The 24276-nt window shown below is 60.8% G+C and overlaps 4 protein-coding genes across 10 annotated transcripts; 2 read left to right on the forward strand and 2 right to left on the reverse strand.

Annotated features, from left to right (window-relative positions):
* The first annotated feature begins 659 nt into the window (after window positions 1–659).
* Window positions 660–9914, forward strand: TECR (trans-2,3-enoyl-CoA reductase). Of its 3 annotated transcripts, XM_085214850.1 has the most exons (13): window positions 664–790; window positions 2689–2739; window positions 2858–2909; window positions 3526–3570; window positions 3808–3911; window positions 4825–4940; window positions 5962–6067; window positions 6160–6232; window positions 6378–6421; window positions 7306–7363; window positions 7808–7896; window positions 8368–8413; window positions 9057–9914. In XM_085214850.1, exons 1-13 carry the CDS (start codon window positions 776–778, stop codon window positions 9182–9184), a joined length of 927 nt encoding a protein of 308 aa, XP_085070976.1. In that variant the 5' UTR covers window positions 664–775; the 3' UTR covers window positions 9185–9914. The 3 variants fall into 3 exon arrangements, with proteins under 3 accessions (XP_085070977.1, XP_085070976.1, XP_085070975.1); XM_085214851.1 differs by lacking the exon at window positions 3526–3570 and having other exon boundaries at window positions 660–790; XM_085214849.1 differs by lacking the exon at window positions 664–790 and having other exon boundaries at window positions 2566–2739.
* An 8-nt stretch (window positions 9915–9922) lies between these two features.
* Window positions 9923–12012, reverse strand: NDUFB7 (NADH:ubiquinone oxidoreductase subunit B7). The gene is made up of 3 exons (XM_003208245.5): window positions 11877–12012; window positions 10669–10837; window positions 9923–10124 (listed from the first exon to the last, which is right to left on the reverse strand). Exons 1-3 carry the CDS (start codon window positions 11986–11988, stop codon window positions 10028–10030), a joined length of 378 nt encoding a protein of 125 aa, XP_003208293.1. The 5' UTR covers window positions 11989–12012; the 3' UTR covers window positions 9923–10027.
* Window positions 11940–17120, forward strand: LOC104917188 (uncharacterized). 5 transcript variants are annotated; one of them, XM_085214858.1, is made up of 6 exons: window positions 11940–12074; window positions 14274–14348; window positions 14770–14832; window positions 14960–15022; window positions 16197–16259; window positions 16911–17120. In XM_085214858.1, exons 2-6 carry the CDS (start codon window positions 14306–14308, stop codon window positions 17021–17023), a joined length of 345 nt encoding a protein of 114 aa, XP_085070984.1. In that variant the 5' UTR covers window positions 11940–12074; window positions 14274–14305; the 3' UTR covers window positions 17024–17120. The 5 variants fall into 5 exon arrangements, with proteins under 5 accessions (XP_085070984.1, XP_085070983.1, XP_085070982.1 ...); XM_085214857.1 differs by having other exon boundaries at window positions 11997–12120; XM_085214856.1 differs by having other exon boundaries at window positions 12055–12193.
* Window positions 17121–17168: 48 nt separating this feature from the next.
* LOC104915895 (C-type lectin domain family 4 member G-like) lies at window positions 17169–22611 on the reverse strand. Its single transcript, XM_085214816.1, has 10 exons — window positions 21856–22611; window positions 21670–21777; window positions 20259–20321; window positions 20114–20176; window positions 19955–20017; window positions 19411–19500; window positions 18835–18986; window positions 18373–18479; window positions 17450–17630; window positions 17169–17195 (listed from the first exon to the last, which is right to left on the reverse strand). The coding sequence occupies exons 1-10, from the start codon at window positions 21872–21874 to the stop codon at window positions 17169–17171; spliced, it is 873 nt and encodes a 290-aa protein (XP_085070942.1). The 5' UTR covers window positions 21875–22611.
* Between the last annotated feature and the right edge of the window lie 1665 nt (window positions 22612–24276).

A 24276-nucleotide genomic window follows, 5' to 3' on the forward strand; every position in this document is an offset into this window, starting at 1 on the left:
CCCCACGTCCCACGCTATCCCCCTGCCCCTAACTGACCTCACACCCCATGCTGCCTCACATCCCCTGGTGTCCCCATGTCCTCCTGCTGTCTCCGTGCCCTATGATGTCCCCACATCCTCAGATGTCCTTATGTTACTCCTATGCCCTACAGCACCCCCACACCCCCCAATGTCACCATTCCCCACAGTGATCTCATGTCCAATGGTGTCTTGGTGGTGTTCCCACAATTCCCCGCACCCACCCAAGGCGGTGTCATTCCCCCCACCCATGGGTGCTGTGCTCGCCCCTCCCCTACTGCTGACTCAGCACACCGCACCCACCGCACTGACTCACCGACACCCACGGTGGCTGGGGGCGTGGCTTCATCGCCGACCCCGCCCCTCCCGCTCAAGCCACGCCCACTCCGCCCACCTTCTATTTCCATAACCCCGCCCACGCCCCGTCTCGTCCACCCATCGGTGTAGCCCCGCCCCTCCCACAGGCCACGCCCCTTTCTCTCTTTACTCACGTCTCCTCGCTGTTCCCCCCCCGCACGGTGACGTCACGCCGTTCCCACCCACCCATTGGATCTCACCCCACGCAGCGCCTTCCCATTGGTCAGCGCGTTGCTACACCTGCAGGTTACCCCAGAGACGCACGGGACACGCCTCCCTAATCTCTGATTGGCCGCGGGCCGCCACGCGAGGGACGGTGATTGGCTGCGGGGGCGGAGGGCCCCGCCCCGAAGCGATCACGTGAGCGCGGCGGGCCGGCAGCGGCGGCGGAGCGGGCGCCATGAAGCACTACGAGGTGAGGCGGCACCGCCGGGCCCGGGCCTACACCCGGTTCTCCCCGCGCTGCCGCCCTCCGCCCCGTCCTGAGCTGCGCCGCGCCCGGGGCCGCGCCTAGGGGGTCGGGGGGCGCCGCGGCCGTACTGCGCATGCGTTGTCCCTCCGGGGCAGCGGCACTGCGCATGCGTGCGACCTGTGGGGGCGGGAAGAGAGTGCGCATGTGTGTAGCGCCGGGGGGGGAAGGGGGGACCGCGCATGCGTGTAGAGCGCGGAGCTATGAGTGCGCGTGCGTATATGGGGCTGGTGTGAGGGAGTGCGCCTGCGCTGCGCCTTTCCTTTTGGCGTGCGATGTGCGCATGCGCGGCTGGTCTATGGGCGTTCCCGGCACGCCGTGCGCATGCGCAGTGCGCAGGTAGTGAGGCCTGGGCTTATGGAGTGTCCCCATGGGGTGGCGGAATTCCCTGCTGTCTGTCTGTCCCACTTCCTCTGTCCCCACCATCTCAGTGCAGGGGTGACAGCCCAGCACGGGTGGCACGTCCCCTATCAGCAGGGTGATCTCCTGTGTCCCCCCTCCGCCCAGGGGATGGCATTTCTCTCCCCCCCCCACGCCCAGTGCTGTGCCCCCCTTCCTCCCCATCCCCACACAGTCACACACCCGCTGTCACCTCATCACACGGCGACAACCAACCCCACGTCCCCATCCCGCGGTGGCACCGTCCTCACCACTGCACCGTGTCACTGTCACCCATGGGGGTGTCAGGAGGGGTGACAGGACAGCAGCAGGGTGACAACAACGTCCCACCCCCAGCGCAGTGACGCAGGCATGGCACGTCCCCTGTCCCCACCACCTTATCACACCAGAATCCCACATGCAATAAAGGTCCCCAAGGACTGTACCCAGATGTCACAGGGGTCCCCAGGAGCGTCCCCAAATGCCACAGAGGTCCCCCGAACCCCACAGAATGTGGTGACAACCGCACATCCCCACCAGGTGTCCCGTATCCCCACTGGGGTGACACGTCTCCTGTTCCCAGAGGGGTGGCAACCCCCGTGTCCCCAACAGGGTGTCAGAAGGGGTGACATGTCCCCACCAGGGTGACTCAACACCACTCCTCAGTAGGGTGACACGACCCCTGTCCCCAGCGTTGTGACCCCACAACCACAGTCCCCACCAAATTGTCAGGGAGGTGACAACCCCCACGTCCCCAGCAGGGTGTCATGAGGGGTGACATCCCCACCGGGGTGACACAACCCCTTCACGATGTGACACCAGTGACACCCCCCTGTCCCCGCTACCTTATCACGAGGGTGACACATCCCCTGCCCCATTGGGGTGACAGGGACACCCGACCCCAATGGGGTGATGCAACCCCCCTGTCCCCACCACCATGTCCCCAAATCCCCCCTCCTGCCCCCTCCCCCCTCGGGGGCTTCATCCCCTCCTTTCCCCCCCTCCAGATGCCACCTGGATGCCACCTAGATGTCACTCAGATGCCACCAACCCTCCCTCCCCCACCCCTTTTGTGCCCCCCCTGCCCACACTCCGTGTCCCACACAGCCTTACCTCCTGCTCCCCACCCCCATTCGCAGCCACCCTCGCTGCCACCTGTCCCCAAATGCCACCTCCCCGTGGCAGTGGCCACCTCCCGTGGGGGCCACCGAGCCAAGAGCCGCCCTGGGGGGGAGGGGGTTGGGAGGGTGTGTGTGTATGGGGGGGGTTATATTTAGCCAGGGGCCCCCGGGGGCGATCAGATTTCGGGACGGGGAGCCTCTGCCCAGCGGCGTTGTCCCCAAGGAGGTGTTGGTGGCATGGAGGGGACGCCGCTGCCCCTCGAGGCGGGGGGGTTGGAGGGGTTGGCGCTGCGGCGGCCGCCCCACCACGGGAAGAAGGCGAAGAAAGCCGTGCTCTTCTTTGAGGTGGAGATCCTGGATGCCAAAACAAGGGAGAAGCTCTGCTTCCTCGATAAGGTATGTGGGGTGGCACCCGGGGGGGGGGGGGGGGGGGGTCACGTGTGTCTCAGTGGGGGGTGAGGGGTGTAGGGGAGCGTGGGTCCGGATTCTGGGGACGCTGTTGGGGTCTCTGCAGGTGGAGCCGCAGGCGACCATCGCTGAGATCAAGAACCTGTTCACCAAAACACGTATGGACGGGGGGGTGGGGGGCTCTGACGGTTTATGGGATAATCTGAGGGGGGTGGGGACCCCCGTGCTGTTTGGGGACACTGTTTGGAGAACACAGTTGGCAGCTGGGGACACTGTGTATCGCTTGGGGACATTCTTTGGGGCATTAGGGGACACCCACTTTGGGGCTCTGGGGTCCCAACGCCCCTGTGGCATTTTGGGATGTTTTATGGGGCTTGGAGGACCTCTGTGGCATTTGGGGACACTCCTGGGGACCCCTTTGACATCTGGGTACAGTCCTTGGGGACCCCCTCTGGCAGTTGGGGACACTCTTTAGGGTCCTGGGGACCCCTGTGGCACTTGGGGAGTACACATCTTGGGAACTCCTGTGGCATTTGGGGACGCTCTGTGGGGCTGTGGGGATCCTTGTGGCAGTTGGGGACAATCTTTGAGGACCCCTGTGACATTCGGGGACACTCTGTGGGTCTCTGGGGTGGTTGGGGACCTCTTTGGGGACTCCTGTGACATTTGGGGACATCCTTTGGGGACATCCATGTTGGGAGAGGGGGGGAGGACCGTGGTGTCCCCTTGGGGAGGACCTTCCTGTCCCCATGTGTCACCGCTGTCCCCCTGCAGACCCACAGTGGTACCCAGCCCGGCAGTCACTACGCCTGGACCCCAGTGAGTGCCCCACATCCTCTCCATGTCACCATTGTCACCGTGTCCCCTCATTGTCACTACTCCCTCTGCATCCCCATGGTGTCACTGCTGTCCCCCACCCCCTCCCCACGTCCCCATGGTGTCACTGCTGTCCCCATGCCCCCCCTCCCCACATCCCTATGGTGGCACCGCTGTCCCCATATCCCCCTTGCGACCCCACGGTGTCCCTGCTGTCCCCCATCCCCGCTGTCCCCACAGAGGGCCGCTCTCTGAAGGATGAGGACGTTCTGCAGTCTCTGCCCGTGGGCACCACTGCCACCTTCTACTTCCGGGACCTGGGGGCGCAGATCAGCTGGGTGACGGTGAGCAGCTGTCTGTCCCCAGCTGTTCCTCTGTCCTTCTGTCTCTCTCTGTCCATCTTGTGTCCTTTTGCCCCTCTGTCCGTCCCACGTTCTTCTGTCTCTGTGTGGATTTCTGTCTCTCTGTCCGTCCCATGTCCTGTCCTTCGTTCTGTCCATTATCGTGGTCTTCTGTTCCTCTGTCCATCCCTTCATCCATTCCTCTGCCCATCTCTATGTGCCTCTGTGTTCATCCCATGTCCTTTTCTGTCCCTCTGTCCATACCGTGTCTCCCTGTCCTTCTGTCTGTCTCTTCGTTCATCTCTGTATCCATCTCATGTCCCCTTACCATCCCATGTTCTTCTGTCCCTCACTGTGGTGTTCTGTCCCTCTGTCCGTCCCTCTGACCATCCCTTCATCCATCCTACTGTCCATCCCCACACGTCATTCTGTCCGTCCCACGTTCCTCTATCCCTCTGTCCATGCCATGTCCCTCTGTCTTTCTGTCCATCAACGTGGTTTTCTGTCTCTCTGCCCATCCCATGTCCCTCTGTCCGTCTCTCTGTCCTTCCATCCATTGCTCTGTCCATCCCATGTTCTTCAGTCCCTCTGTCCGTCTCTCTGTCCTTCCATCCATTGCTCTGTCCATCCCATGTTCTTCAGTCCCTCTGTCCGTCTCTCTGTCCTTTCATCCATTGCTCTGTCCATCCCATGTTCTTCAGTCCCTCTGTCCGTCCCTCTGTCCATCCCATGTCCCTCTGTCCATCCCATGTCCCTCTGTCTGTCCCTGTGTCCCTCCCTCCCTGTCTCCCCCTGTCCGTCCCCATATCCCTGTGCCCCACCATCCCTCCCCACATCCCTCTGTCCCTCCCTACATCCATCCCCATGTCCCCTGCCCCCCCCCCAATCCCCACCCCGTCTGTCTGTCCATCCTCAGGTGTTCCTGACGGAGTATGCCGGACCTCTGCTCATCTACCTGCTCTTCTACTTCCGTGTCCCCTTCCTCTACGGCCCCCGCTATGACTTCACAGCCAGCCGGCACGCCGTCGTGCAGTGAGTGAGGGGGTCCTGGGGGTCCTTGAGAAGGTCTGGGGGGGCTATAAAGGATCCTGGAGGGAGCACTGGATCTCACTGGATGGGTTTGGGAGGTCTGAAGGGGTTTCTTGGGGAGGAAAGTGGTCCTGGGGGTGTCCTGAGGATCCTGGGGAGGTTGAAGGGGACCACAGGAAGGTCCTGGAAGGGTTTCTGGGGGGGGATAAAGGGGTCCTGTGAGTCACAGAGGGGGGTAAAGAGGGTCCTGTAGGAGGAGGTGGGGCTCCTTGGGTGGGTCCTGGGGACACTGGGGGCGCTGAAGGGTCCCCAGGGGAGGGAAAGGGTTTTGGGATGGCTGAAGGGGACCACAGGAAGGTCCTGGAAGGGATCCTGGGCGAGGGGTTCTGGGACAGTCCCTGAGGTGGTCTGGGGAGGGATAAAGGGGTCCTGTGGGTCACGGAGGGGGGTGAAGAGGGTCCTGGAGGGAGGAGTGGGGGTCCCTGGGTGGGTCCTGGGAGACCCTGGGAGGTGGGGGGGAACTGAAGGGGGCCTGAGGGTGTCATGAAGGTCCTGGAAGGGGTCCTGGAAGGGCTGGGGGGGTCCTGAGGTCCCTGGTTGGGGGAAGGGACTCTGGTGGGAACAAAGGGTTCCCGGTGGGGGGGGGGGTCTAAAGTGTGTTAAGGGGTCCTGGGGAGGTCCCCACGATGGACCTGGGGGTGGCTACAAGAGTTTTGGGGGTGCAGGGAGTCCTCGAGTTGAAAAAGGGGCTGGGAGAGAAGTTGGGGACAAAGGGGTCCTGAGGAATGATGGGCTCAGAAGGGGCTGTGGGGAGTCTGGGGGTCCCAGGCTGCCCCCTCTTTGGGGTCCTTAAATCTTGGGGGGGGGGGGGCAGAATTTGGGGTCCTTTGACCTTTTTTTTTTGGTCACAATTAGGCTCCTCAAATGGGGCTGAGCCTGTGTGTGTGGTGGGGTGGGCTGGGGTCCTCATACCTTTGGGGAGGGGGACAGGGGGCACATTAAGACCCTGATCCTCACCCCCCAGCCTGGCCTGCGCCTGCCACTCCTTCCACTACATCAAGAGGCTCCTGGAGACCCTCTTTGTGCACCGCTTCTCTCACGGCACCATGCCCCTCCGTAACATCTTCAAGGTGCCCCCAATGTCCCCCAGTGACTCGTCCCCCCCCCCCCCAACCCCCCCAGACCAAATAACGCTGAGTTTTTTGCCCCCTCTCCCCTTCAGAACTGCACTTATTATTGGGGTTTTGCTGCTTGGATGGCGTATTACATCAACCACCCCCTGTACACCCCCCCCGGTGAGTGTCACCTCCTGTCCCCTTTGGTGTCACCTCCCATCCCCGTGTGGGGAAACTGAGGCACAAAGTGGGGGTGGGTGAGGGGGTTTGGGGTCAGGGAGGGACAAGGAGGGAGCACTGATGTTGTCCCTGTGTCCCCACACAGCTTATGGAGATGAGCAGGTGAAGCTGGCGCTGGCGGTGTTCCTGGTGGGTGACATCTGGGGACATCGGTGGTACTGGGGACGTTGTGGGATATGGGGATGCTGGGGGATATTGGGAGCAATAGGGGATATGGGGATGTTGGGGACAGTGGGGACATTGGGGGTATAGGCGACACTGGGGACAGTGTGGGATATGGGGACATTGGGGACACTGGGAGACATTGGGGAAGCTGGAACACTTGGAGACATTGGGAGCAATGGGGATGTTGGGGACACTGGGGACATTGAGGGACGCTGGGGACATTGTGGCATATGGGGACACTGGGAGCAATGGGGGACATTGTGGACAATGGGGACATGGGGAATGTTGGGGACATTTGGGGATACTGGGGGATATGGGGACGTTTGGGATATGGGGGCAGTGGGGACATTATGAGTATTGGAGACCTTGGGGATGTTGGAGCTATTGGGGACACAGGGGGATATGGGGACAATGGGGACATTGGGGGTATTGGGAACACTGTGGGATATGGGGACATCGGGGATGTTGGGAGTATGGGTATTGGAGACTTCGGGGACACTGGGGCTACTGGGGACACTGGGGGATATGGGGATATTGGGGGATATGGGGACAGTGGGGACACTGGGGGTATTGGGGACATGAAGGACACTGTGGGATATGGGGCCATTGGGGACTGTAGGGGGATATGGGGACATCGGGAATGTTGGGGACTGTGGCATATGGGGACATAGGAGCAAAGGAGGACATGGGGACACTGGGGTCAATGCGGGGACGTGGGGACATTGGGGATCAACGAGAGGCATTGGGGTCAGTGGGGATATTGAAGTCAGTGGGGGACACTGGGGTCAGAGAGGGACAATGGGGACAATGGGGACACTGTGGACCCCCCCACGCCCCCTCCCCCACAGTTCTGTCAACTGGGGAACTTCTCGATCCACGTGGCGCTGCGCAACCTCCGCCCTGCAGGTAAAGGGGGGGGCACAGATTGGGGGGGGGGCACATGGTGGGGGCACAGACAGTGGGGTGGGGGCCACACTGAGTACAAGAGCAGGGGGCACATAAAATAGAGGAGGGGCACAGCCAACGGGGGCACATCTGGGGGGGACACACAGATATTGTGGGGGCACGAGGGGGCTCAGGCATTGAGGGGCCTGGGGGGGGCACATCTGGGGGGGCACAGGAAATTGGGGAGGCTCAGGGGGGGGCACAGTGAGGACATGGAGGGGGCACAGGGAACGGGAACGGCGCGTATGGGGGGGCACATTGTGGGAGGGGTCACGTATAGGAGCCCACACTAAGGAGTTGGGGGGTCCCACACTTGTGGGGAGGCTTTGCACCGATGGGGGGAGTCCCTGCATCTATTGGGGGGGAGGGGGTCTAATTTGGGGGCGCCCCCCATTTCTTCCCCAGGCTCAAAGACACGGAAGATCCCATACCCCACCCGAAATCCCTTCACATGGCTCTTCCTGCTCGTGTCCTGTCCCAACTACACCTATGAGGTGGGGGGAATCCACAGATCTGGGGGGGGGGGGGCGGGGAGGTACCTTAAATATGGGGGCACCCTTATTTGGGGGGAACTGCGGTTTTGGGGTTGGGGGGATTGTGGTTCTGGGGGAGTCTTCACATTTGCGGGGAGTCCTCAGTGTGGGGGGGTGTGGCTCCACTGTGGGAGGGGGGCACCCACATTTGGGGAGGGAACTGTGGTTTTGTGAGGGGAGACCCTTGTTTTGAGAGGGGGACTCCAATTTTGGGGGTGGAGCATTTGGGGGGGGAAATACAACCCTTTTTTTCGGGGGGAGAACACAAGAACAGTTTGGGGGGGGCAGCCCTGGTTTTTTTTGGGGGGGAACACTCCTAATTCTGGGGGAACAGCCATTTTTGGGGGTGCACCCTATTTTGGAGGGGGGGTGACATCCCAGTGTTGGGGTGTTGCTGCCCCCACTCTAGTTTTTACCCCCTTTGCCCCCCAGGTTGGCTCCTGGATCGGGTTTACCATCATGACGCAGTGTCTGCCTGGTGAGCTGGGCCCCACGTCCCCCCCTGTGACCCCACATCCCTTCCCGTGACCCCACATCCCCCCACCAGAAGGTTGATGGTGTTTCCCCCTCCCTCTCCCCTCCAGTGTCCCTCTCCTCCCTGGTGGGGTTCATATAAATGTCCCATGTCCCCCCCATCCCTTGGCCCCCCCAGCTGGCCCCACATCCTCACCACTGTCTCTGTGTCCCCCCCATCTCCTGTCCCCCCCGTCCTCATATCTTCCCAGTGTCCCTACATCCCCCCAATGTTCCCCCCATCCCTTTGTCTTCCCAGTGTCTCCATGCCCTGTCCTGCCAACTGTCCCCATGTCCCATCACTGTCTCCTGTCCCCCACTCCATCCCCCTATCTGCCCAGTGTTCCCCCCCCCCCCAGTGGCTCTGTTCTCAATGCTGGGGTTCACGCAGATATCCCCATATTCCCCCCATCCCACATCCCCCATTTTCCCACATTCCCCCTATCCCCTGTCCCCCCTCCCCATCCTCCCCCAGTGGCTCTGCTCTCGCTGGTGGGCTTTGTGCAGACATGCCCATCCCCCCCACCCCCGCATCCCCCCCCCGTCCCCATGTCCTCCCCCATCCCCCCGACCCCCCCATGGCACTGACACTGTCCCCCCCCCCGCAGTGGCTCTGTTCTCCCTGGTGGGCTTCGTGCAGATGGCGATATGGGCACAGGGGAAGCACCGCAGCTACCTGCGGGAGTTCCGCGATTACCCACCGCTGCGCTCCCCCATCGTCCCCTTCCTGCTGTGAGGGGACACCGCCACCACCCCCCCCCACTCCAGGGGACAGCCAGGGGGACGGCGGGACGACGGGGGGGCACCCGAGTGATGGGGGATGTCTGGGTGATGGGGGACACCCAAGTGACAAAGGACACCTGAGCGACGGGGACGTTTGGGTGACAGGAGGCACTTGGGTGACAAAGGACACCTGGGTGACAAAGGACACCCTCGTGGCAAAGGACATCTGGGTGACTGAGGACATCATCTGGGTGACAGGGGACATTCGGGTGACAAAGGACATCTGGGTGATGGGGGATGTCTGGGTGACGGGGAGCAGCTGGGTAACAAGCAACAGCTCGGTGACAAAAGACGTCTGGGTGACAAAAAGGGTCTGGGTGACAAAAGGCCTTGGTGACAAAGGACACTTGGGTGACAATGGGCCTTGGGAGACAAAGGACATCTGGATGACACCTTGGGGACAGCAGACCCCCCGCTGTGGTGGTGGATGCAGTCATGGCGTCCCCATGCCACGCTGTCACCAACTGTCACACTGAGCCAGGTGTGACCCCGTGTCACCATTCCACAGGGTCAAGAACGATCGGTGTCACCCATGAGGGACACGTTACTGTCCCGTGGGGTCATACGTGACGCGTGTCACTCACGTGTGGCGTGTCACTGTCCTGTGGTGGCTGGCAATGACCGCGTCCCCCGCGTGCGACCGTCGCTGTCCCCGCAGACAAGAATAAAAGACGTCCCTTCCACACGTGTGTGTGTGTCACTGTCCCCAAGGACACGGGGTCGCGTTTGGAGCTTTATTCCGTGCCCAGCATTACCCAGAGGGTGGGGGTCCCGTGGGTGGGGGTCCCCACGGCTGTCACTCTGCAGCCACCGCCGCCTCCCGCTCCCGGATCCGCTTCTGGCGCTGCAGCAGCCGCCGCTCGCGCTCAAACTCCTTCATGCGCATCACGTAGCTGTGGATGGACGGCCCCTCCTCGTCCCCGTGTCCCCATGTCTGCCTGTCCCCCGTGTCCCCATTTTGTCCCCTCCTGGTCCCCATGCCCCATTTTGTTCCCATGACCCCTCCTTGGCCCCGTGCCCCCATATCCCCTTCTGGTCCTCATGTCCCACCTCGTCCCCGTGTCCCCACTTTGTCCCCATACCCCACCTTGTCCCCGTGTCCCACCTTGACCCCATGCCACCTACTTGACCCCATGTCCCCACTTTGTTCCCTCCTTGTCCCTGTGTCCCCTCCACGTCTCACATCCTCACCTCATCCTGTGATCCCTTCTGGTCGCCGTATCCCTACTCTGTCCCCACGTCCCTGTACCCCTCCTCGTCCCCATGTCTCCCACCTTATCCCCATGCCCCATTTTGTCCCCATGCCCCCACCTTGTCCCCACGTCCTCATTTTGTCCCTATGTCTTCCCCTGCCCCCCTCCCCTCAATGTCCCCACATCCCCTTATCCCCCTGCCCTCCCCACGTCCCCCTGCCTCCCTCCGTCCCCCGCCCCCTACTCGTGGTGCTGGCAGCTGTCCCATTGGTGCCTCAGGTGTTGGCATTGCCATAGGCTGGGGAAGGCGTCGCGGCGGCAGCGCATCAGGCGCAGGAGGTGGTGAGCGCAGAAATCGCGCTGTGCCAACGGGACGCGGCCGTCCGACAACTGCTGAGCTGTGGCCACCATGGCTGGAGGCAAAGGGACACCGTCAGGGGGCAGGGGGCAAAGGGATGGGGGACAGGGGTTGGAGACACGGGCACAGTCAGGACGGGAGGTGAAGGGACAGACGGGGACAGGATATAATGGGATGGGGTTGGGGACACGGTGTGAAGGGATGGAGTTGGGGACAGGGGTTGGGGACATTGGCTGGGGACGGGGGACAGGATATAATTGGTTGGGGACAGGGGTTGGGGACAGAGGGACACAGGGGACAGGTGAGGGGACAGGGTCAGAGGGGAGCGAAGTGACATTGGCTGGGGACAGGGGGACACAGTCACGGGAAAAGAAATGAAGGGATGAGGTCACTGGATGGGGACACAGCGGATAAGGGGTCAGTGGCTGGGGACAGGGTCAGGGGGAGCAGGCAAAGGGACGCTGGTTGGGGACAGGATATAATGGGATGGGGTTGGGGACAGGGGTTGGGGACAGAGGGACACAGGAGACAGGGTCAGAGGGGAGCAAAGTGACATTGGCTGGGGACAGGGGACAGCAGGTGAAGGGGTAGGGTCATTGGCTGGGGACAGGGAATAAAGGGTCAGTGGTTGGGGATGGGGTCATGGGGGAGGGGGCAAAGGGACATTGGTTGGGGACTGTAGACATGATCAGGGGGAGAGTGGCAGTAGCTGCCACCGCTCCACATGGGCCACCCTCAGCCCCAGAGACCCCCCGACCCCACAGAGACCCACATGGATCGCCCAGGCCTCACGGGGACCCCTCAGGGACACCCTCAGGCCCCACACAGACCCTCTCCAGTGCTACAGAGACCCCGCAGACCCCACATGCCCCCTCCCCAGACCCCATACCGACCCCTCAGATCCACACAGTCCGCTCCTAGCCCTACAGAAACCTCCCGGGCCCCACACGGACCCCTCGGACCCACACGCAGACCCCCCCCCCCAACCCCCAGGGACCCCGCTGTCCCCGCAAGGACCCCGCAAGGACCCCGCAAGGACACCTTCAGACCCCCCCAGGCCCCACAGACCCCAAGGGCCAAGAGCCCCCCCTTACTGCGCGGTTCCCGCCCGGGCAGCCCCAGGTCGGGGGGAAACGTGGGCATCGCCAGCGGATCCGGCTCCGTGTCCGCCCCCCCGGCATAGCGCCGCGCCAGGTGAGCGCCCATAGCACCGGCGGTCACCGGGGCACCGCGCCGGAACCGGAACTGAGCTGCGCCGGAACCGGACGTCACCTGGGATGAGGGAACCGGAAGTGAGCGGGTCTCTCATCTGTGGGGACCCCGCTCGCGTATCATAGAGTAGGGGCGCGCAGAGCGGCGCTCTGCTTGTAGTGCCACCCCTCCGTGCGGTCCTCCAGAGGGCTTTATAGGGGTAGGGGTTGGGGACGGTGGGGAGGGGGGACACTGGGGGACAGTGGGGACGCTGACGATCACGGGGACAATGGGGATAATAGAAACAATGGGAACTTTGGGGACGGTGAGGACAACAGGGACTTTGGGGTCAATTGGGACAATGGGGAATTTAGGGACAATGGAGACAATAGGGACAGTGTGGACTTTGGGGACCACGAAGGGCATTGGGGTCAATAGGGACAATGGGGACATCAGAGCTCATTGAGGACCATCGGGGACAGTGGGGACAATGAAGACTGCAGGGATAAATGGGAACATGGGGATTTGGGGACATGGGGACATGATGGGGATGCGAGGACACTGGGGACATGGGGATGTGGGATATGGAGACAAAAGGGACACGGGGACACAAGGGAACATAAGGAAGGACAGTGTCCCCACATCCCCGTTTCCCTAATGTCCCCATGGCCCCAGCGTCCCAGTGTCCCCAGCGTCCCAGTGTCCCCATATCCCAATGTCCCCATATCCCAATGTCCCCAGTGTCCCCCATGTCCCCACATCCCCCTGTCCCCACGTTCCCCCACCGTCTGTCCCTTCCCCAGAAGTTGTCCCCCCCCCCCACTCCACCCAGTGGCGCTTCCCCTTTCAGTTCCCCTTTTTGGGGGCCAGAGTTGGGGGAGGTGGGAGGGAGGACGTGGGGACACCAGGGGCAGAGGGGGACACGTGGCAATGCCAGCTGCCTGGGGACAATGTGACATGAGGGGGGGGACATGGGGACACTGTGGACGTTGGGGACATGAGGATGTTGTGGATATGGGGGGGGACATGGAGACACTGGGGACGTTGGGGACATTGGGGATGTGGGTACATAGGGACATTATGGATATGGGGACATTGGGGACACTGGGGACAATGGGGACAATGGGAATGTGAGGACATTTTGGACATGGGGACACTGGGGACCCCAGTGAGGACATTTTGAACAAGTGACATTTTTGACCAGGGTGGTGCCCATGGGTGCCCATGGTGGGTGTGGCCCCATAGGAGTGTGCTCTATGGGGGGGGAGTGGCCCTATGGGGCGCAGCCAACCCCATAGCACTCACAGCGCCATGAACTGGGGACGGGCAGGTGGGAGCGGGGGGGATCACTGGGGGAGTGGGGAGAGATTTGGGGTCCTGGGGGGGGGGGGGGGGAATTGAGGGTCTTGAGGGGGGATATAGAGGAGCTTAGGAGGGTGGTTGAGGTCTTGGGGGGTTTGGAGTGTTCTGGGTGAGGAGGGATTTGGGTCCTGAAGATTGCTGGGGGGAGCTCCTGGGGGGGGGGGTGAGGTGGGGGGATTTTGGGGTCTTGAGAGGGGGTAACTGGGTGTCCTGGGGGGGATTTGGGGTCATGGGGGGGGGGGTGGATTTGAGGTCCTGAATACTTCTGGGGGATCCGGGGTGGATTTGGGAGTCTGGAGGAGGTCTTGGTGGAGGGATTTGGGGGACTTGATGGAGGATTTGGGGTCCTGGGGGGGGGGTTTGGGAGTCCTGGGGTGATTTGAGGGTCTTGAGGGGAGAAGTACGGGAGCTTGGAGGGATGGTTGGGGGGTTTGGGGTCCTGGGGGAATTTGGAGAATCCTGGGGGGTGGATTTGCGGTCATGAAGGCTACTAGGGGGGCTTTCGGGGGGGGATTTTTAGGTCTTGAGGGGGGGTAATCGAGGGTCCTGGAGTTGATTTAGGGGGTCAAGGGAGAGTGTTTGGGATCCGGGGTGGGGGGGGGGTGGCAGCCGTGGGGGGGGGGAGGATTTGTGGTCTGGAGGGAGGATTTGGGATTTTGGTGGGGGGATTTGGGACGTCCTGGGGGGGATTGGGGTAGCAGGGGGGGTGATTTGGAGTACTGAGGGGGGGGGTGGGGGTGCAACTGGGAGTTCTATAGGGATCCCATAGAGATTTAAGGGGGGAGGGGGGAGATAGGGGAGTATTGGATTTCCTCTGAGTTGGAGAAGGGTGAAATTTGGTGTCCTGCACTGGGGGGGGGGGGGGGTTGGTGCTACATGGTGGGATTTGGGCGTTCTCCTGCCTCCCCCTCCCCCCACTCTCCCCCTTTCAATTGCAGCCCCACTGCTGGGGGGGGCACTGGGCTGCTCCATGCTGCTGTGGGCGGGGCTGCTGCTGGCGCTGCTCAGCCTGGGTGAGTCCCCCCCCGGAGAGACCCCCCCCAAAGAGACAGAGACCCCCCCATAGTGACCCCCCTCCATAAGAACTCTCTCATGGAATCCCTCTTAGTTTCCCATCCCCCCCATAGTGACCCCCCCCCCCCCCAAGGAAACCTCCCCATAGAGATCCCCCCCATAGACACCCCTCCAATGTGACACTCCCAAAAAAGACCCCCCCACAGAGACCCCCCCCCACGGTGCCCCCCAAATTATGCCCCCCCACAATCCCTCCCCCCAGATCGACACCCCCAAGGTGCCCGACTAATAGTGGCTGTCATAGTGACCCCCCCATAGAAATCCCCCCAAAGAAACTCCCATATAGTCTGTCCCCCATAGTGCCCCCCATAGTGACCCCCCCCAACCCCCCCCCCCCGGACCCCTTCACCCATCCAACAGACATGGAAATCTCGCGAGATTTGGTGCAGCTGCGGGACCACCAGGAGGAGCTGTGGGCTGGAGGTGAGATGGGACCCCCCCCAAAAAAAACCCCACACAATGGGACCCCATAATCGGGAGACCTCAAAGTAGGGACCCTCCCCCACCATGGTGACACCCCCACGTGTTTGTTGTTCCCCCCCCCCCACAGTGCCCCAGAAGTGGCAGCGGATGGAGGATCTGCGGGGGAGGGTGGAGCAGGAGGAGAAGGATGGTATGGGGACAGCGGGGGTGGGGGAGCGGGGGGGGTTTGGGGACATTGGGGACAAGGAGGACAATGGGGAGATTGGGGACATTGGAGACACTGGGAACAATGAGACATTGGAGACATTTGGGGTATTGGGGACATCAGGTGTAATGGGGACATTGGGGACACTGGGGGATATGGGGACATTGGGGGCAATGGGGACATTGGGGACACTGGGGGTTTTGGGGACATTGGGGACACTGGGGGATATGGGGACATTGGGGGCAATGGGGACATTGGGGACACTGGGGGATATGGGGACATTGGGGGATATGGGGACATTGGGGACATTGGAGGATATGGGGACATTGGGGAATATGGGGACATTGGGGACACTGGAGGATATGGAGACATTGGGGGCAATGAGGGACATTGGGGACACTGGAGGATATGGGGACATTGGGGACACTGGGGAATATGGGGACACTGGGGGATATGGGGATATGGGGACACGGGGGGCAATGGGGGATATGGGGACAACAAGGACAATGAGGACAATGGGGACATTGGGGACATTGGAAACGTTGGAGACATTGGGAACAGTGAGGACATTGGGGACATCTGGGGGTATCAGGGACATTGGGTGTAATGGGGACATTGGGGGCAATGAGGGACATTGGGAACATTGGAGACTTTGGGGACATTGGGAACAATGAGGACATTGGGGACATTTGGAGTATTGGGGACATCAGGTGTAATGGGGACATTGGGACATTGAGGGCAATGGGGGCATTGGGGACATTATGGGGACATTGGGGACATTGGGGACATCAGAAACTTTGGGACCATTGGGGCATGTGGGGATGCTGGGACAAATGGGGACATTGAGACACTGGGGACTCTGGGGACAGTGGGGATATTATGGGGACACTGAGGACAAGGGGAGATATGGGGACACTGGGGACATTATGGAGATATGGGGACATTGGGGACGTTGGGGGCATTAGAGACACTCGGGACATTGGGGGATTTGGGGACTTTTGGGGACATTGGAGGTTATGGAGACAATGGGAGGAATGTGGGGATATGGGGACAAAGGGACAACGAGGACAGTGGGGACACTGGGAACATGGGGGCATCTATGGGGATATTGGGGACATCTGGGGACACTGGGGCCCCATGGTGGTGCTGTCCCTCTCAGGGCGGCACAGAGCGGTGATGGTGCAGCGCTTTGGGGCCGATGTGGGGCGGCTGCGGCTGGAAGGTACTGGGAGCCAAACTGGGGGGCAATGGGAGGGACTGGGAGGGACTGGGAGTATTGGTTCTTACTGGTATTGGTTTGTACTGGTCCCTACTGATCCATTAAGGTCTATACTGGTCCATTCTGATCCATACTGATCCATTTAGGTCTATCCTGGTCCCTTCTGGTCCATTCAGGTCCATACTGGTCCATACTGGTTCCTACTGGTCCCTACTGGGATTGACCTATACTGATCTCTGCTGTTCCCTACACGTCCTTATTGGTCCATACTGGTGTATATCCATCCATACTGGTCCCTACTGGTCCATACTGGGATTGGTTTCCGCTGACCTAAACTGGTCCATACTGATCGGTACTGGTCCATACTGGTCTGTACTGGTCTACAGTGGTCCTTACTGCTCCTTACTGGTATTGATCTATATTGGTCCATTCTGGTCCATACTGGTATTGACCTATACTGGCCCATACTGGTCCATTCTTGTCCATACTGGTATTGACCTTTACTGGTCCATGCTAGTCCATTCTGGTCCATACTGGTCTGTACTGGTCCATACTGGTATTGACCTATACTGGTCCATACTGGTCCATACTGGCGCATTCTGGTCCATACTGGTCTGCACTGATATTGGTCCATACTGGTCCATACTGGTGCAGGCACGCGGTTCCTGATGGAGGCTGCGGGGCTGGAGGAGGAGCTGAGGGCGGAGCTCTCCCGCGTGAGATCAGCGGAGGGGGCGGGGCTTCTGACGACCACGCCCACCACCTGACCACGCCCTCCGCAAAAGACCACGCCCACACCTCGCCCAGCGCGAGGCCACGCCCCTCTCTATTTTGCATTAAAGGCACCGCGTGCCCAAAAATGTCCCCAATGTCTCCATTGTCTGCTCCCCCCCCACCCCGCAGTGTCACACTTCATTCTCTGATTGTCCCCAGTGCCCCCTCCTCCCCCCCACATCAGTCACACAATGTCAGATTCCATTCCTTTATTGTCCTCAATGAAGTGCATCGCCTCCCTCCTCCCACCCCATGGAAACCCCATAGCCACCCCATAGCCATTCCATAGCCCCATGGAAACCCCACAGCCATCTCATAGACCCCATAGACCCCATAGCCACCCCATAGACCCATAGCCACCCCATAGCTCCGCTGCCATCTCCACCCTGACTCCACTGTCCCCCCCCTCGTCTCCCCACCAATGTCCCCCCATAGATGTCCATCTCTCCCCCCATGGAGCAGCTCAGCAGCCCCAGCCCCTCTCGCACACCCATCCCCCCAGGCTGACAGCACACGGTCTGTCCCCCCCCCCCCCGGGAGTCCATGGCCACGCAGTCCTCGCCCCCCCCCGCCTCATCCGGCTGACCCCAGCGCCAGTTCCTATGGGGGGGAAGGCGGGTGTCAAAGCCCCATAGCCATCCAATAGACCCCATAGCCCCACAGCCAACTCGTAGATCCCATGGAAACCCCATAGCCACCCCATAGCCACCCCATAACCCCCATGGAAGCTTCATAGCCACCCCATAGCCATCCCCTAGACTTCATAGCTCCATAGCCAACTCATAGATCCCATGGAAGCCCTATAGCCACCCCGTAGATCCATAGACACCCCACTGCCACCCCATAGCTCCACTGCCATCTCATAGACCCCATAGTCCCACAGCCAACTCATAGATCCCATGAAAACCCCATAGCCACCCCATAGCCATCCCCTAGACCCCATAGCCCCATAGCCAACTCACAGATTCCGTGGACGCCACGTAGCCACCCCGTAGACCCGTAGACACCGCATAGACACCCCATAGACTCCCCATAGCCACCCCATAGAGCCCATGAAAACCCCATAGCCACCCCATGGCCCCATAGCCACCCCATGGAAACCGCATAGATGTAGCCCTTTAGACCCCATAGATGCTCCATAGCCCATAGACCCCACAGCCCATAGACACACAGACCCCATTAACACCCCATAGCGTCTCACGACCCCACAGACCCTGACTCCAAACCCCTTATGACCCCCGCCACCCCCCCACAGCCAATAACCCTCAACCCCCCATCACCCCTGTGACCCCCGTGACTCCGTGACCCCCATGACCCCCTGTGACCTCGTGACCCGTCCCACCGGAAGCTGAGGGCGCTGCCATCCACCCATTGGAAGGAACCCTCCGTGCTGCGGTCATGGAGTCCGATCCACGTCTCATGGGGGGGGGCCAATGAAGTCAGGAACTCCTGGGTGCGGAAGGGGGGTGTGGGACCCACAGCACCACCCCACAGCGTCCCATAGAAACCAATGGCACACATAGCGCCCCATAGCGCCCCATAGCACCCCATAGCGCACCATAGCGCCCCATAGTGACAATCATAGTGCTCCGTAAGTGCCCCATAGAACCCTATATCACCCCATAGCCCCCATAGACCCCACAGCCACAACCCTTTAAAGTCCTTCAGTACCCCACACCACCCCACGTCACCCCATAGCAGACCATAGCTCCCCACGGTGCCCCATATCACCCCACACCGCCCCACATCACCCCATAGCGGACCTTAACACCCCTCAGTGCCCCCCACACCCCATAGCACCCACCTGCTCCTGTGCATCGCCGATGACCACCAGCTGTGCCCCACTGTCCCGGCAGCGGCCCTGCGCCTGCGCCCACCCCACAGCGCCGCTCCCCACCATATAACAGCTGCCCCCGTGCAGCCGCCACCCGGGGGGGCACACCTGGCACGAGGAGCCTGGGGGGCACCCATGGGGACATTGGCACCCGCCGACCCCCATGTCACCCCCCCACGGACCCCAATGTCACCCCCAGTGGGATTTTACCCACTGACCCCAGTATCATCACCCACGGGGACCCTATGACCCCACAGACCCCAACGTTCCCATCCCCATGGGACATCACCCACCCAGCGACACCAGTGTTACCCCCCATGGGGTCCCTGTGTCCCCACGGACCCAGTGTCACCCCCATTGGGACTTCACCCACCGACCACAACTCACGGGGACCCCATGACCCCACAGACCCCAACGTCCCCATCCACCCACATTACCCCCCATGGGACATCACCCACACACTGACCCCGAAGTTCACCCCCATGGGGTCCCCGTGTCCCCACAGACCCCAATGTCACCCCCTCCCCTCTCCCCGCTGTTGCTCACGGTTCAGTGCCCACATGGCGTGCAGCAGTTGGTGCAGAGCGCTGCGTGTGGTGCTGCGCTCCCTCCACACCGACACCATTATCCCTGAAACTATGGGGACAGAACCGCGTGCCAAACGGCTCCGTGTCCCCATTGTCCCCAAATCCCCACGTCCCCATGTCTACATGTCCCCATGCATTCGCGTCTCCATGCCCCCACATCCCCAGGTCCCCTTGTCCCCACACCTCTGTGTCCCTGTATCCCCACACCCCCACATCCCCACATCCCCACATCCCCATGTCCCCAAATCCCCATGTCTCCATGTCCCTCCATATCCCCCATGTCCCCCCATGTCCCCGTGCCCCCACATCCCCATATCCCCCCTTCCCCACATCCTCACGCCCCCACATCCCCCCATTTCTCTGTCCCCACATCCCCATGTCCCCAGGTCCCTGTGTCCCCATGTCCCCCCACATCCCCCTGTCCCTCTGTCCCCAAATCCCCACGTCCCCCCACACCCTCCCATGTCCCCACATCCCTGTGTCCCCACATCCCCATGTCCCACCCTCGAGCCGCGTTGCACTCTGGTTGGCAGAGAGGAGGTCCAGCAGCGCCGCCGTCTCCATACCTGGAAGGGACATTTGGGGACAGAGGGGACATGGGGACACAGGGACAGGGGGAGATGGGGACACAGCTGTGACGTGGGGGTGACAGTGACACCCACCGTGCTTCTTCAGCTGCGTTTGGTTCCCCTCCAGTGCTGCCAGTGCCGCTGCCAGTGCTGAGCCTGTGGGGTGCGGCGCCGCTGTCACCCGTGTCCCCATGGCACCATAACCCCATATCCCCCCTCCCTCACCCCATATCCCCACCGTTGCTCTCCAGCAGTTGCTGAGTGTCCCTCAGGCGCTGGATCTCCTGTGACAGCGCTGCATCTGTTGGGAAGGGGGGGAAACAGTGCCACCTCCCCCCGTCCCACGGCCCCATAGACACCCCATAGACCCCCACGGAAACCCCATAGCCCTCCACTGCCCCACAGACATCTCATAGACACCCCTTGCCATATAGACACCCAACAGACCCGATAGTCCCCACTGCCCATAGAAACCCCATAACTCCCACAGAATCCTCTACCCGCAGGCCCCCCCCCCATAGACCTTCACTGCCCCGTAGACACCCTATAGATCCCACTGCCTCATAAACACCTCAGAGATTCCCACAGCCCCAGAGAGCCCAGAGCTCTGTCCATAGACCCTATAGAGCCCCAATAGACACCCCATAGACTCAGACACTCTATAGACACTCCATAGACACACCATAGACACCCCATAGCCCCCATAAAACACACTGCCCAGCAGGCACCCCATAGACATCTCATAGACACCCTATAGACACCTCACAGCCCCACACTGCCCCATAGGTCCCCCATGGACCCAATGGAATCATCATTGACATCCCAGGGTCCCATAGACCCCATAGAGAATCTCATAGACCCCCCTGCCCCGTTAGACACCCCACAGACTCCCCATAGCCCCTCTCTGTTCCATAGACACCTCAGAGATCCCCACAGCCCCACAGAGCCCAGAGCTCCCCATAACTCCATGCATCTCAGAGACCCCCATGGCCCCACAGATTCCCACAGCCCCCTATAACTCCCTGTCCCCCATGTCCCCCCATGTCCCCCCCATGTCCCCACATCCCCATGTCCCCCAATTTCCCCACATCTCCATGTTCCCTCACATCCCCACAATGTTCCCATGTCTCCCCGTTCCCCAGTATCCCCACCCCCATGTCCTCATAATGTCTCCACCTCCCTCCTCTTCCCCCATGTCCCCTCCTCCCATGTCCCCTAAGTGTCTTCCCATCTCAATGTCCCCACACTCCCATGTCCTCACAATGTCCCCCACCATCCTTCCCATGCCCCCTGATCCCCATGTCCTCACAATATCCCCGTGTCCCCACAATGTCCCCATGTCTCCCCTGATGTCCCCTCACCTCCCTGTCCCTTTAACATCCCCCCTCCACAATGTCCCCATGTCCCCCCTGTATCCCCCAATGTCTGCACACCCCCATGTCCCCAAAATGTCCCCATGTCCCCCTCTGTTCCACCACGTCCCCACACCCCCATGTTCCCCCCATATCCCTCAATGTCCCCATGCCCCCCCATGTCCCCAGTGTCCCCACACCCCCATGTCCCCACAACATCCCCACATTCCCTCTCCTCAATGACCCCACATCCCCCCCCCCACACCCTCCAACCCCCCAACCCCCTGCCCCACTCACGCCGTCCCAGCAGTGTCCCCAGCAGCAGCCCCCACGCCACCACGGCCGCCCCCAGCAGCAGCCACAGCCCCAGGGGGGCCCCACAGGACCCCCATTGCCACCCCCAACCTGTGGGGACAGCGATAGGGTTGGGGGGGGTCCCATCGTCGTTATCTCCCCTTTCCCTCCGGCCCCACAGCGCTGCACCTGCTCGGCCCTGACCCATGGCTGCAGTGACACAGCTGGGGACACCCTCAGACAATTGTCACCCCTCCCCAGTGCCGCCCCTCCGGATGTGTGTCACCACCCCCAGACACGTGTCAACCCCCCTCGATGCCACCCCTGGACACGTGCCACCACCCCAGTGCCACCCCCCAGAAATGTCCCACTCCCACGTTGACACCCCTAAACATGTGTCACTCCCCCTCTCTGTGCCACCCAGTTCTGTGGAAGGAGGAACTGGGATTGGGGTGGGGACAGGATGTGGCCACCAGTGTGGTGACAACAGGAATGTGGGGGGGGGTGGGAAGAGGGACAGTGCAGTGTCACTGGGAATGGCCCCACTGCCCCTAAGGGGACGAGGGACAGCCCCATGTCTCTAAGGACCCACTCTGGTGTCCCCAAAGATCAGCTGTGGTGCCCCAAAGGGGACAAGGAACACCTCCATGTCCCCAAGGACCAATCCTGGTGTCTCCAAGGGGACAAGGGCTCCCTGATGTCCCCAAGGATCAGTCCTGGTATCCTCAAGGGGACAAAAGACACCTTCACGTCCCTAAGGACCCACCCTGGTGTCCCTAAGGGAACAAGGGACACACCTCCATTTCCCCAAGGACCCACTCTGATGTCCCCAAGGATCAGCTGTGGTGTTCCCAGGGGGACAAGGAGCACACCTCCATGACCCCAAGGACCCAACCTGGTGTCACCAAGGGACAAAGGACACCCCAGTGTCACCAAGGATCAGCTCTGGCGTCCCCAGGAACCCACCTTGGTGTCCCCAGGGAGACAAGGGACAGTGTTGAGGGACACCCAACGTTGAAAGTCATCCAGTGGGACAAGAGATCATTTGTAGGGACACAAAACAATGCGAGAATCCCATCACGAGGACAGGGGATGGTGTTGAGTGACATCAATGGGTTCCAATGTCCCCAACGAGGTCTGAGGGCCAGCAGGGGTGACAGTGGACACCAGTGATGGACACCCAACACTGAAGGTCACACAATGGGCTGAGAGAACATTTAGGGGGACATGAAACAAGGAGATTGTCCCAGCATGAGGTCGTGGGATGGTGCTGAGGAACAACAATGGGTTTTAACATCCTCAAGGAAGTCTGAGAGCCTCCAGGAGGGACAAGGGACATCAGCAAGGGGCACTCAACGTTGAAGGTCATCCAATGGACCAAGAGACCATTTTTAGGGACACGAAACAACAGGAGCATCCCAACAAGAATCCAAAGCCAAAGGATCACAGAACCGTAGGGGCTGGAAGGGACCTCTAGAGATCATTATAGACATTGATCAGATCCCCTCTCAGTCTTCTTTTTTCAAGGCTGAACAGCCCCAGGTCACTCAGCCTTTCCTCCCGGCTTTGTATTATTGCTGCACTTACTGAGAGTGGACACCCATCCCCTCACCAAGGTTGACGATGCTGAACAAGACCGGACCCAGCACCACTCCCTGGGGAACACTGCTGGTCACAGGCCTCCAACCAGACTCTGTGCCACCAGTCACCACCCTCTGAGCTCAGCCAGTCACCGGTTCTCAACCCGTGTCACCATCCACTCATCTATTCCACGCTTTGTTACCTGGATGTTGTGGGAGACAGTACCAAAAGCCTTGCTGAAGTCAAGGTAGATGACATCCACTACTCTCCCCCCATCCACCCAGCCAGAGCTGCCATCCTAGAAGGCTATGAGGTTGGTCAAGCGCAATTCTCCCTTGGTGAATCCATGCTGACTATTCCTGATGACCTCCTTCTCTTCCAATTGCTTGGAGATGGCATCCAGAAGAAGCTCTTCCATCACCTTTCCAGGGACACAGGTGAGGCTGACTGCCCTGTAGTTTCCCAAATCCTTCTTGCCCTTTTTGTAGAAAGGAGTGACACTGGTGTATGGGAACTGTTGAGTCACAGCCTGAAACACTGATTGAGCCCCTGGGAAAGGACTCAGTCAGCCCTGGGAACACAGTGAAGACAATTCAGCTGTGTGACCAGACTGCATTGAACGGCTGACTGCCCCTCTCTGCTAGGAGAGCCCTCCCTTGTGGAGTTGTCCCCATCAGCTGAGATGTTCAGAGGTGGGTGAGTGCTTTCCTCTTTGCTTTGCAGCCCCTTTCCCCTCTGCTAGTCCCTTTGACACCTCCTGTATCACCATTCCGCCACCTTGGTCTTTCTCATTGTTACAGCACTGATGCTTCGCTTCGCACCTGCATCATGGCACTGCTCCAGTTCCAGTCCTTGCAGCAATGCATTACTGCTGTTCAGGGGTGAGAAATAGTCAGCCCTGCTGCTGATTTCACAGCCTCTCTCTACACAGCTTCCCATCCCCCAGGTGCCCATCAGCCCTGCCCAACTTTCCTTAACGTTCCCATTGCCCTCCTGACCCCTGGCCTTTCCCACCCAGTTTCATCCCCA

Source organism: Meleagris gallopavo, chromosome 34, assembly GCF_905368555.1.
Source record: "Meleagris gallopavo chromosome 34, MGAL_WU_HG_1.1, whole genome shotgun sequence".
NCBI lineage: Eukaryota > Metazoa > Chordata > Aves > Galliformes > Phasianidae > Meleagris > Meleagris gallopavo.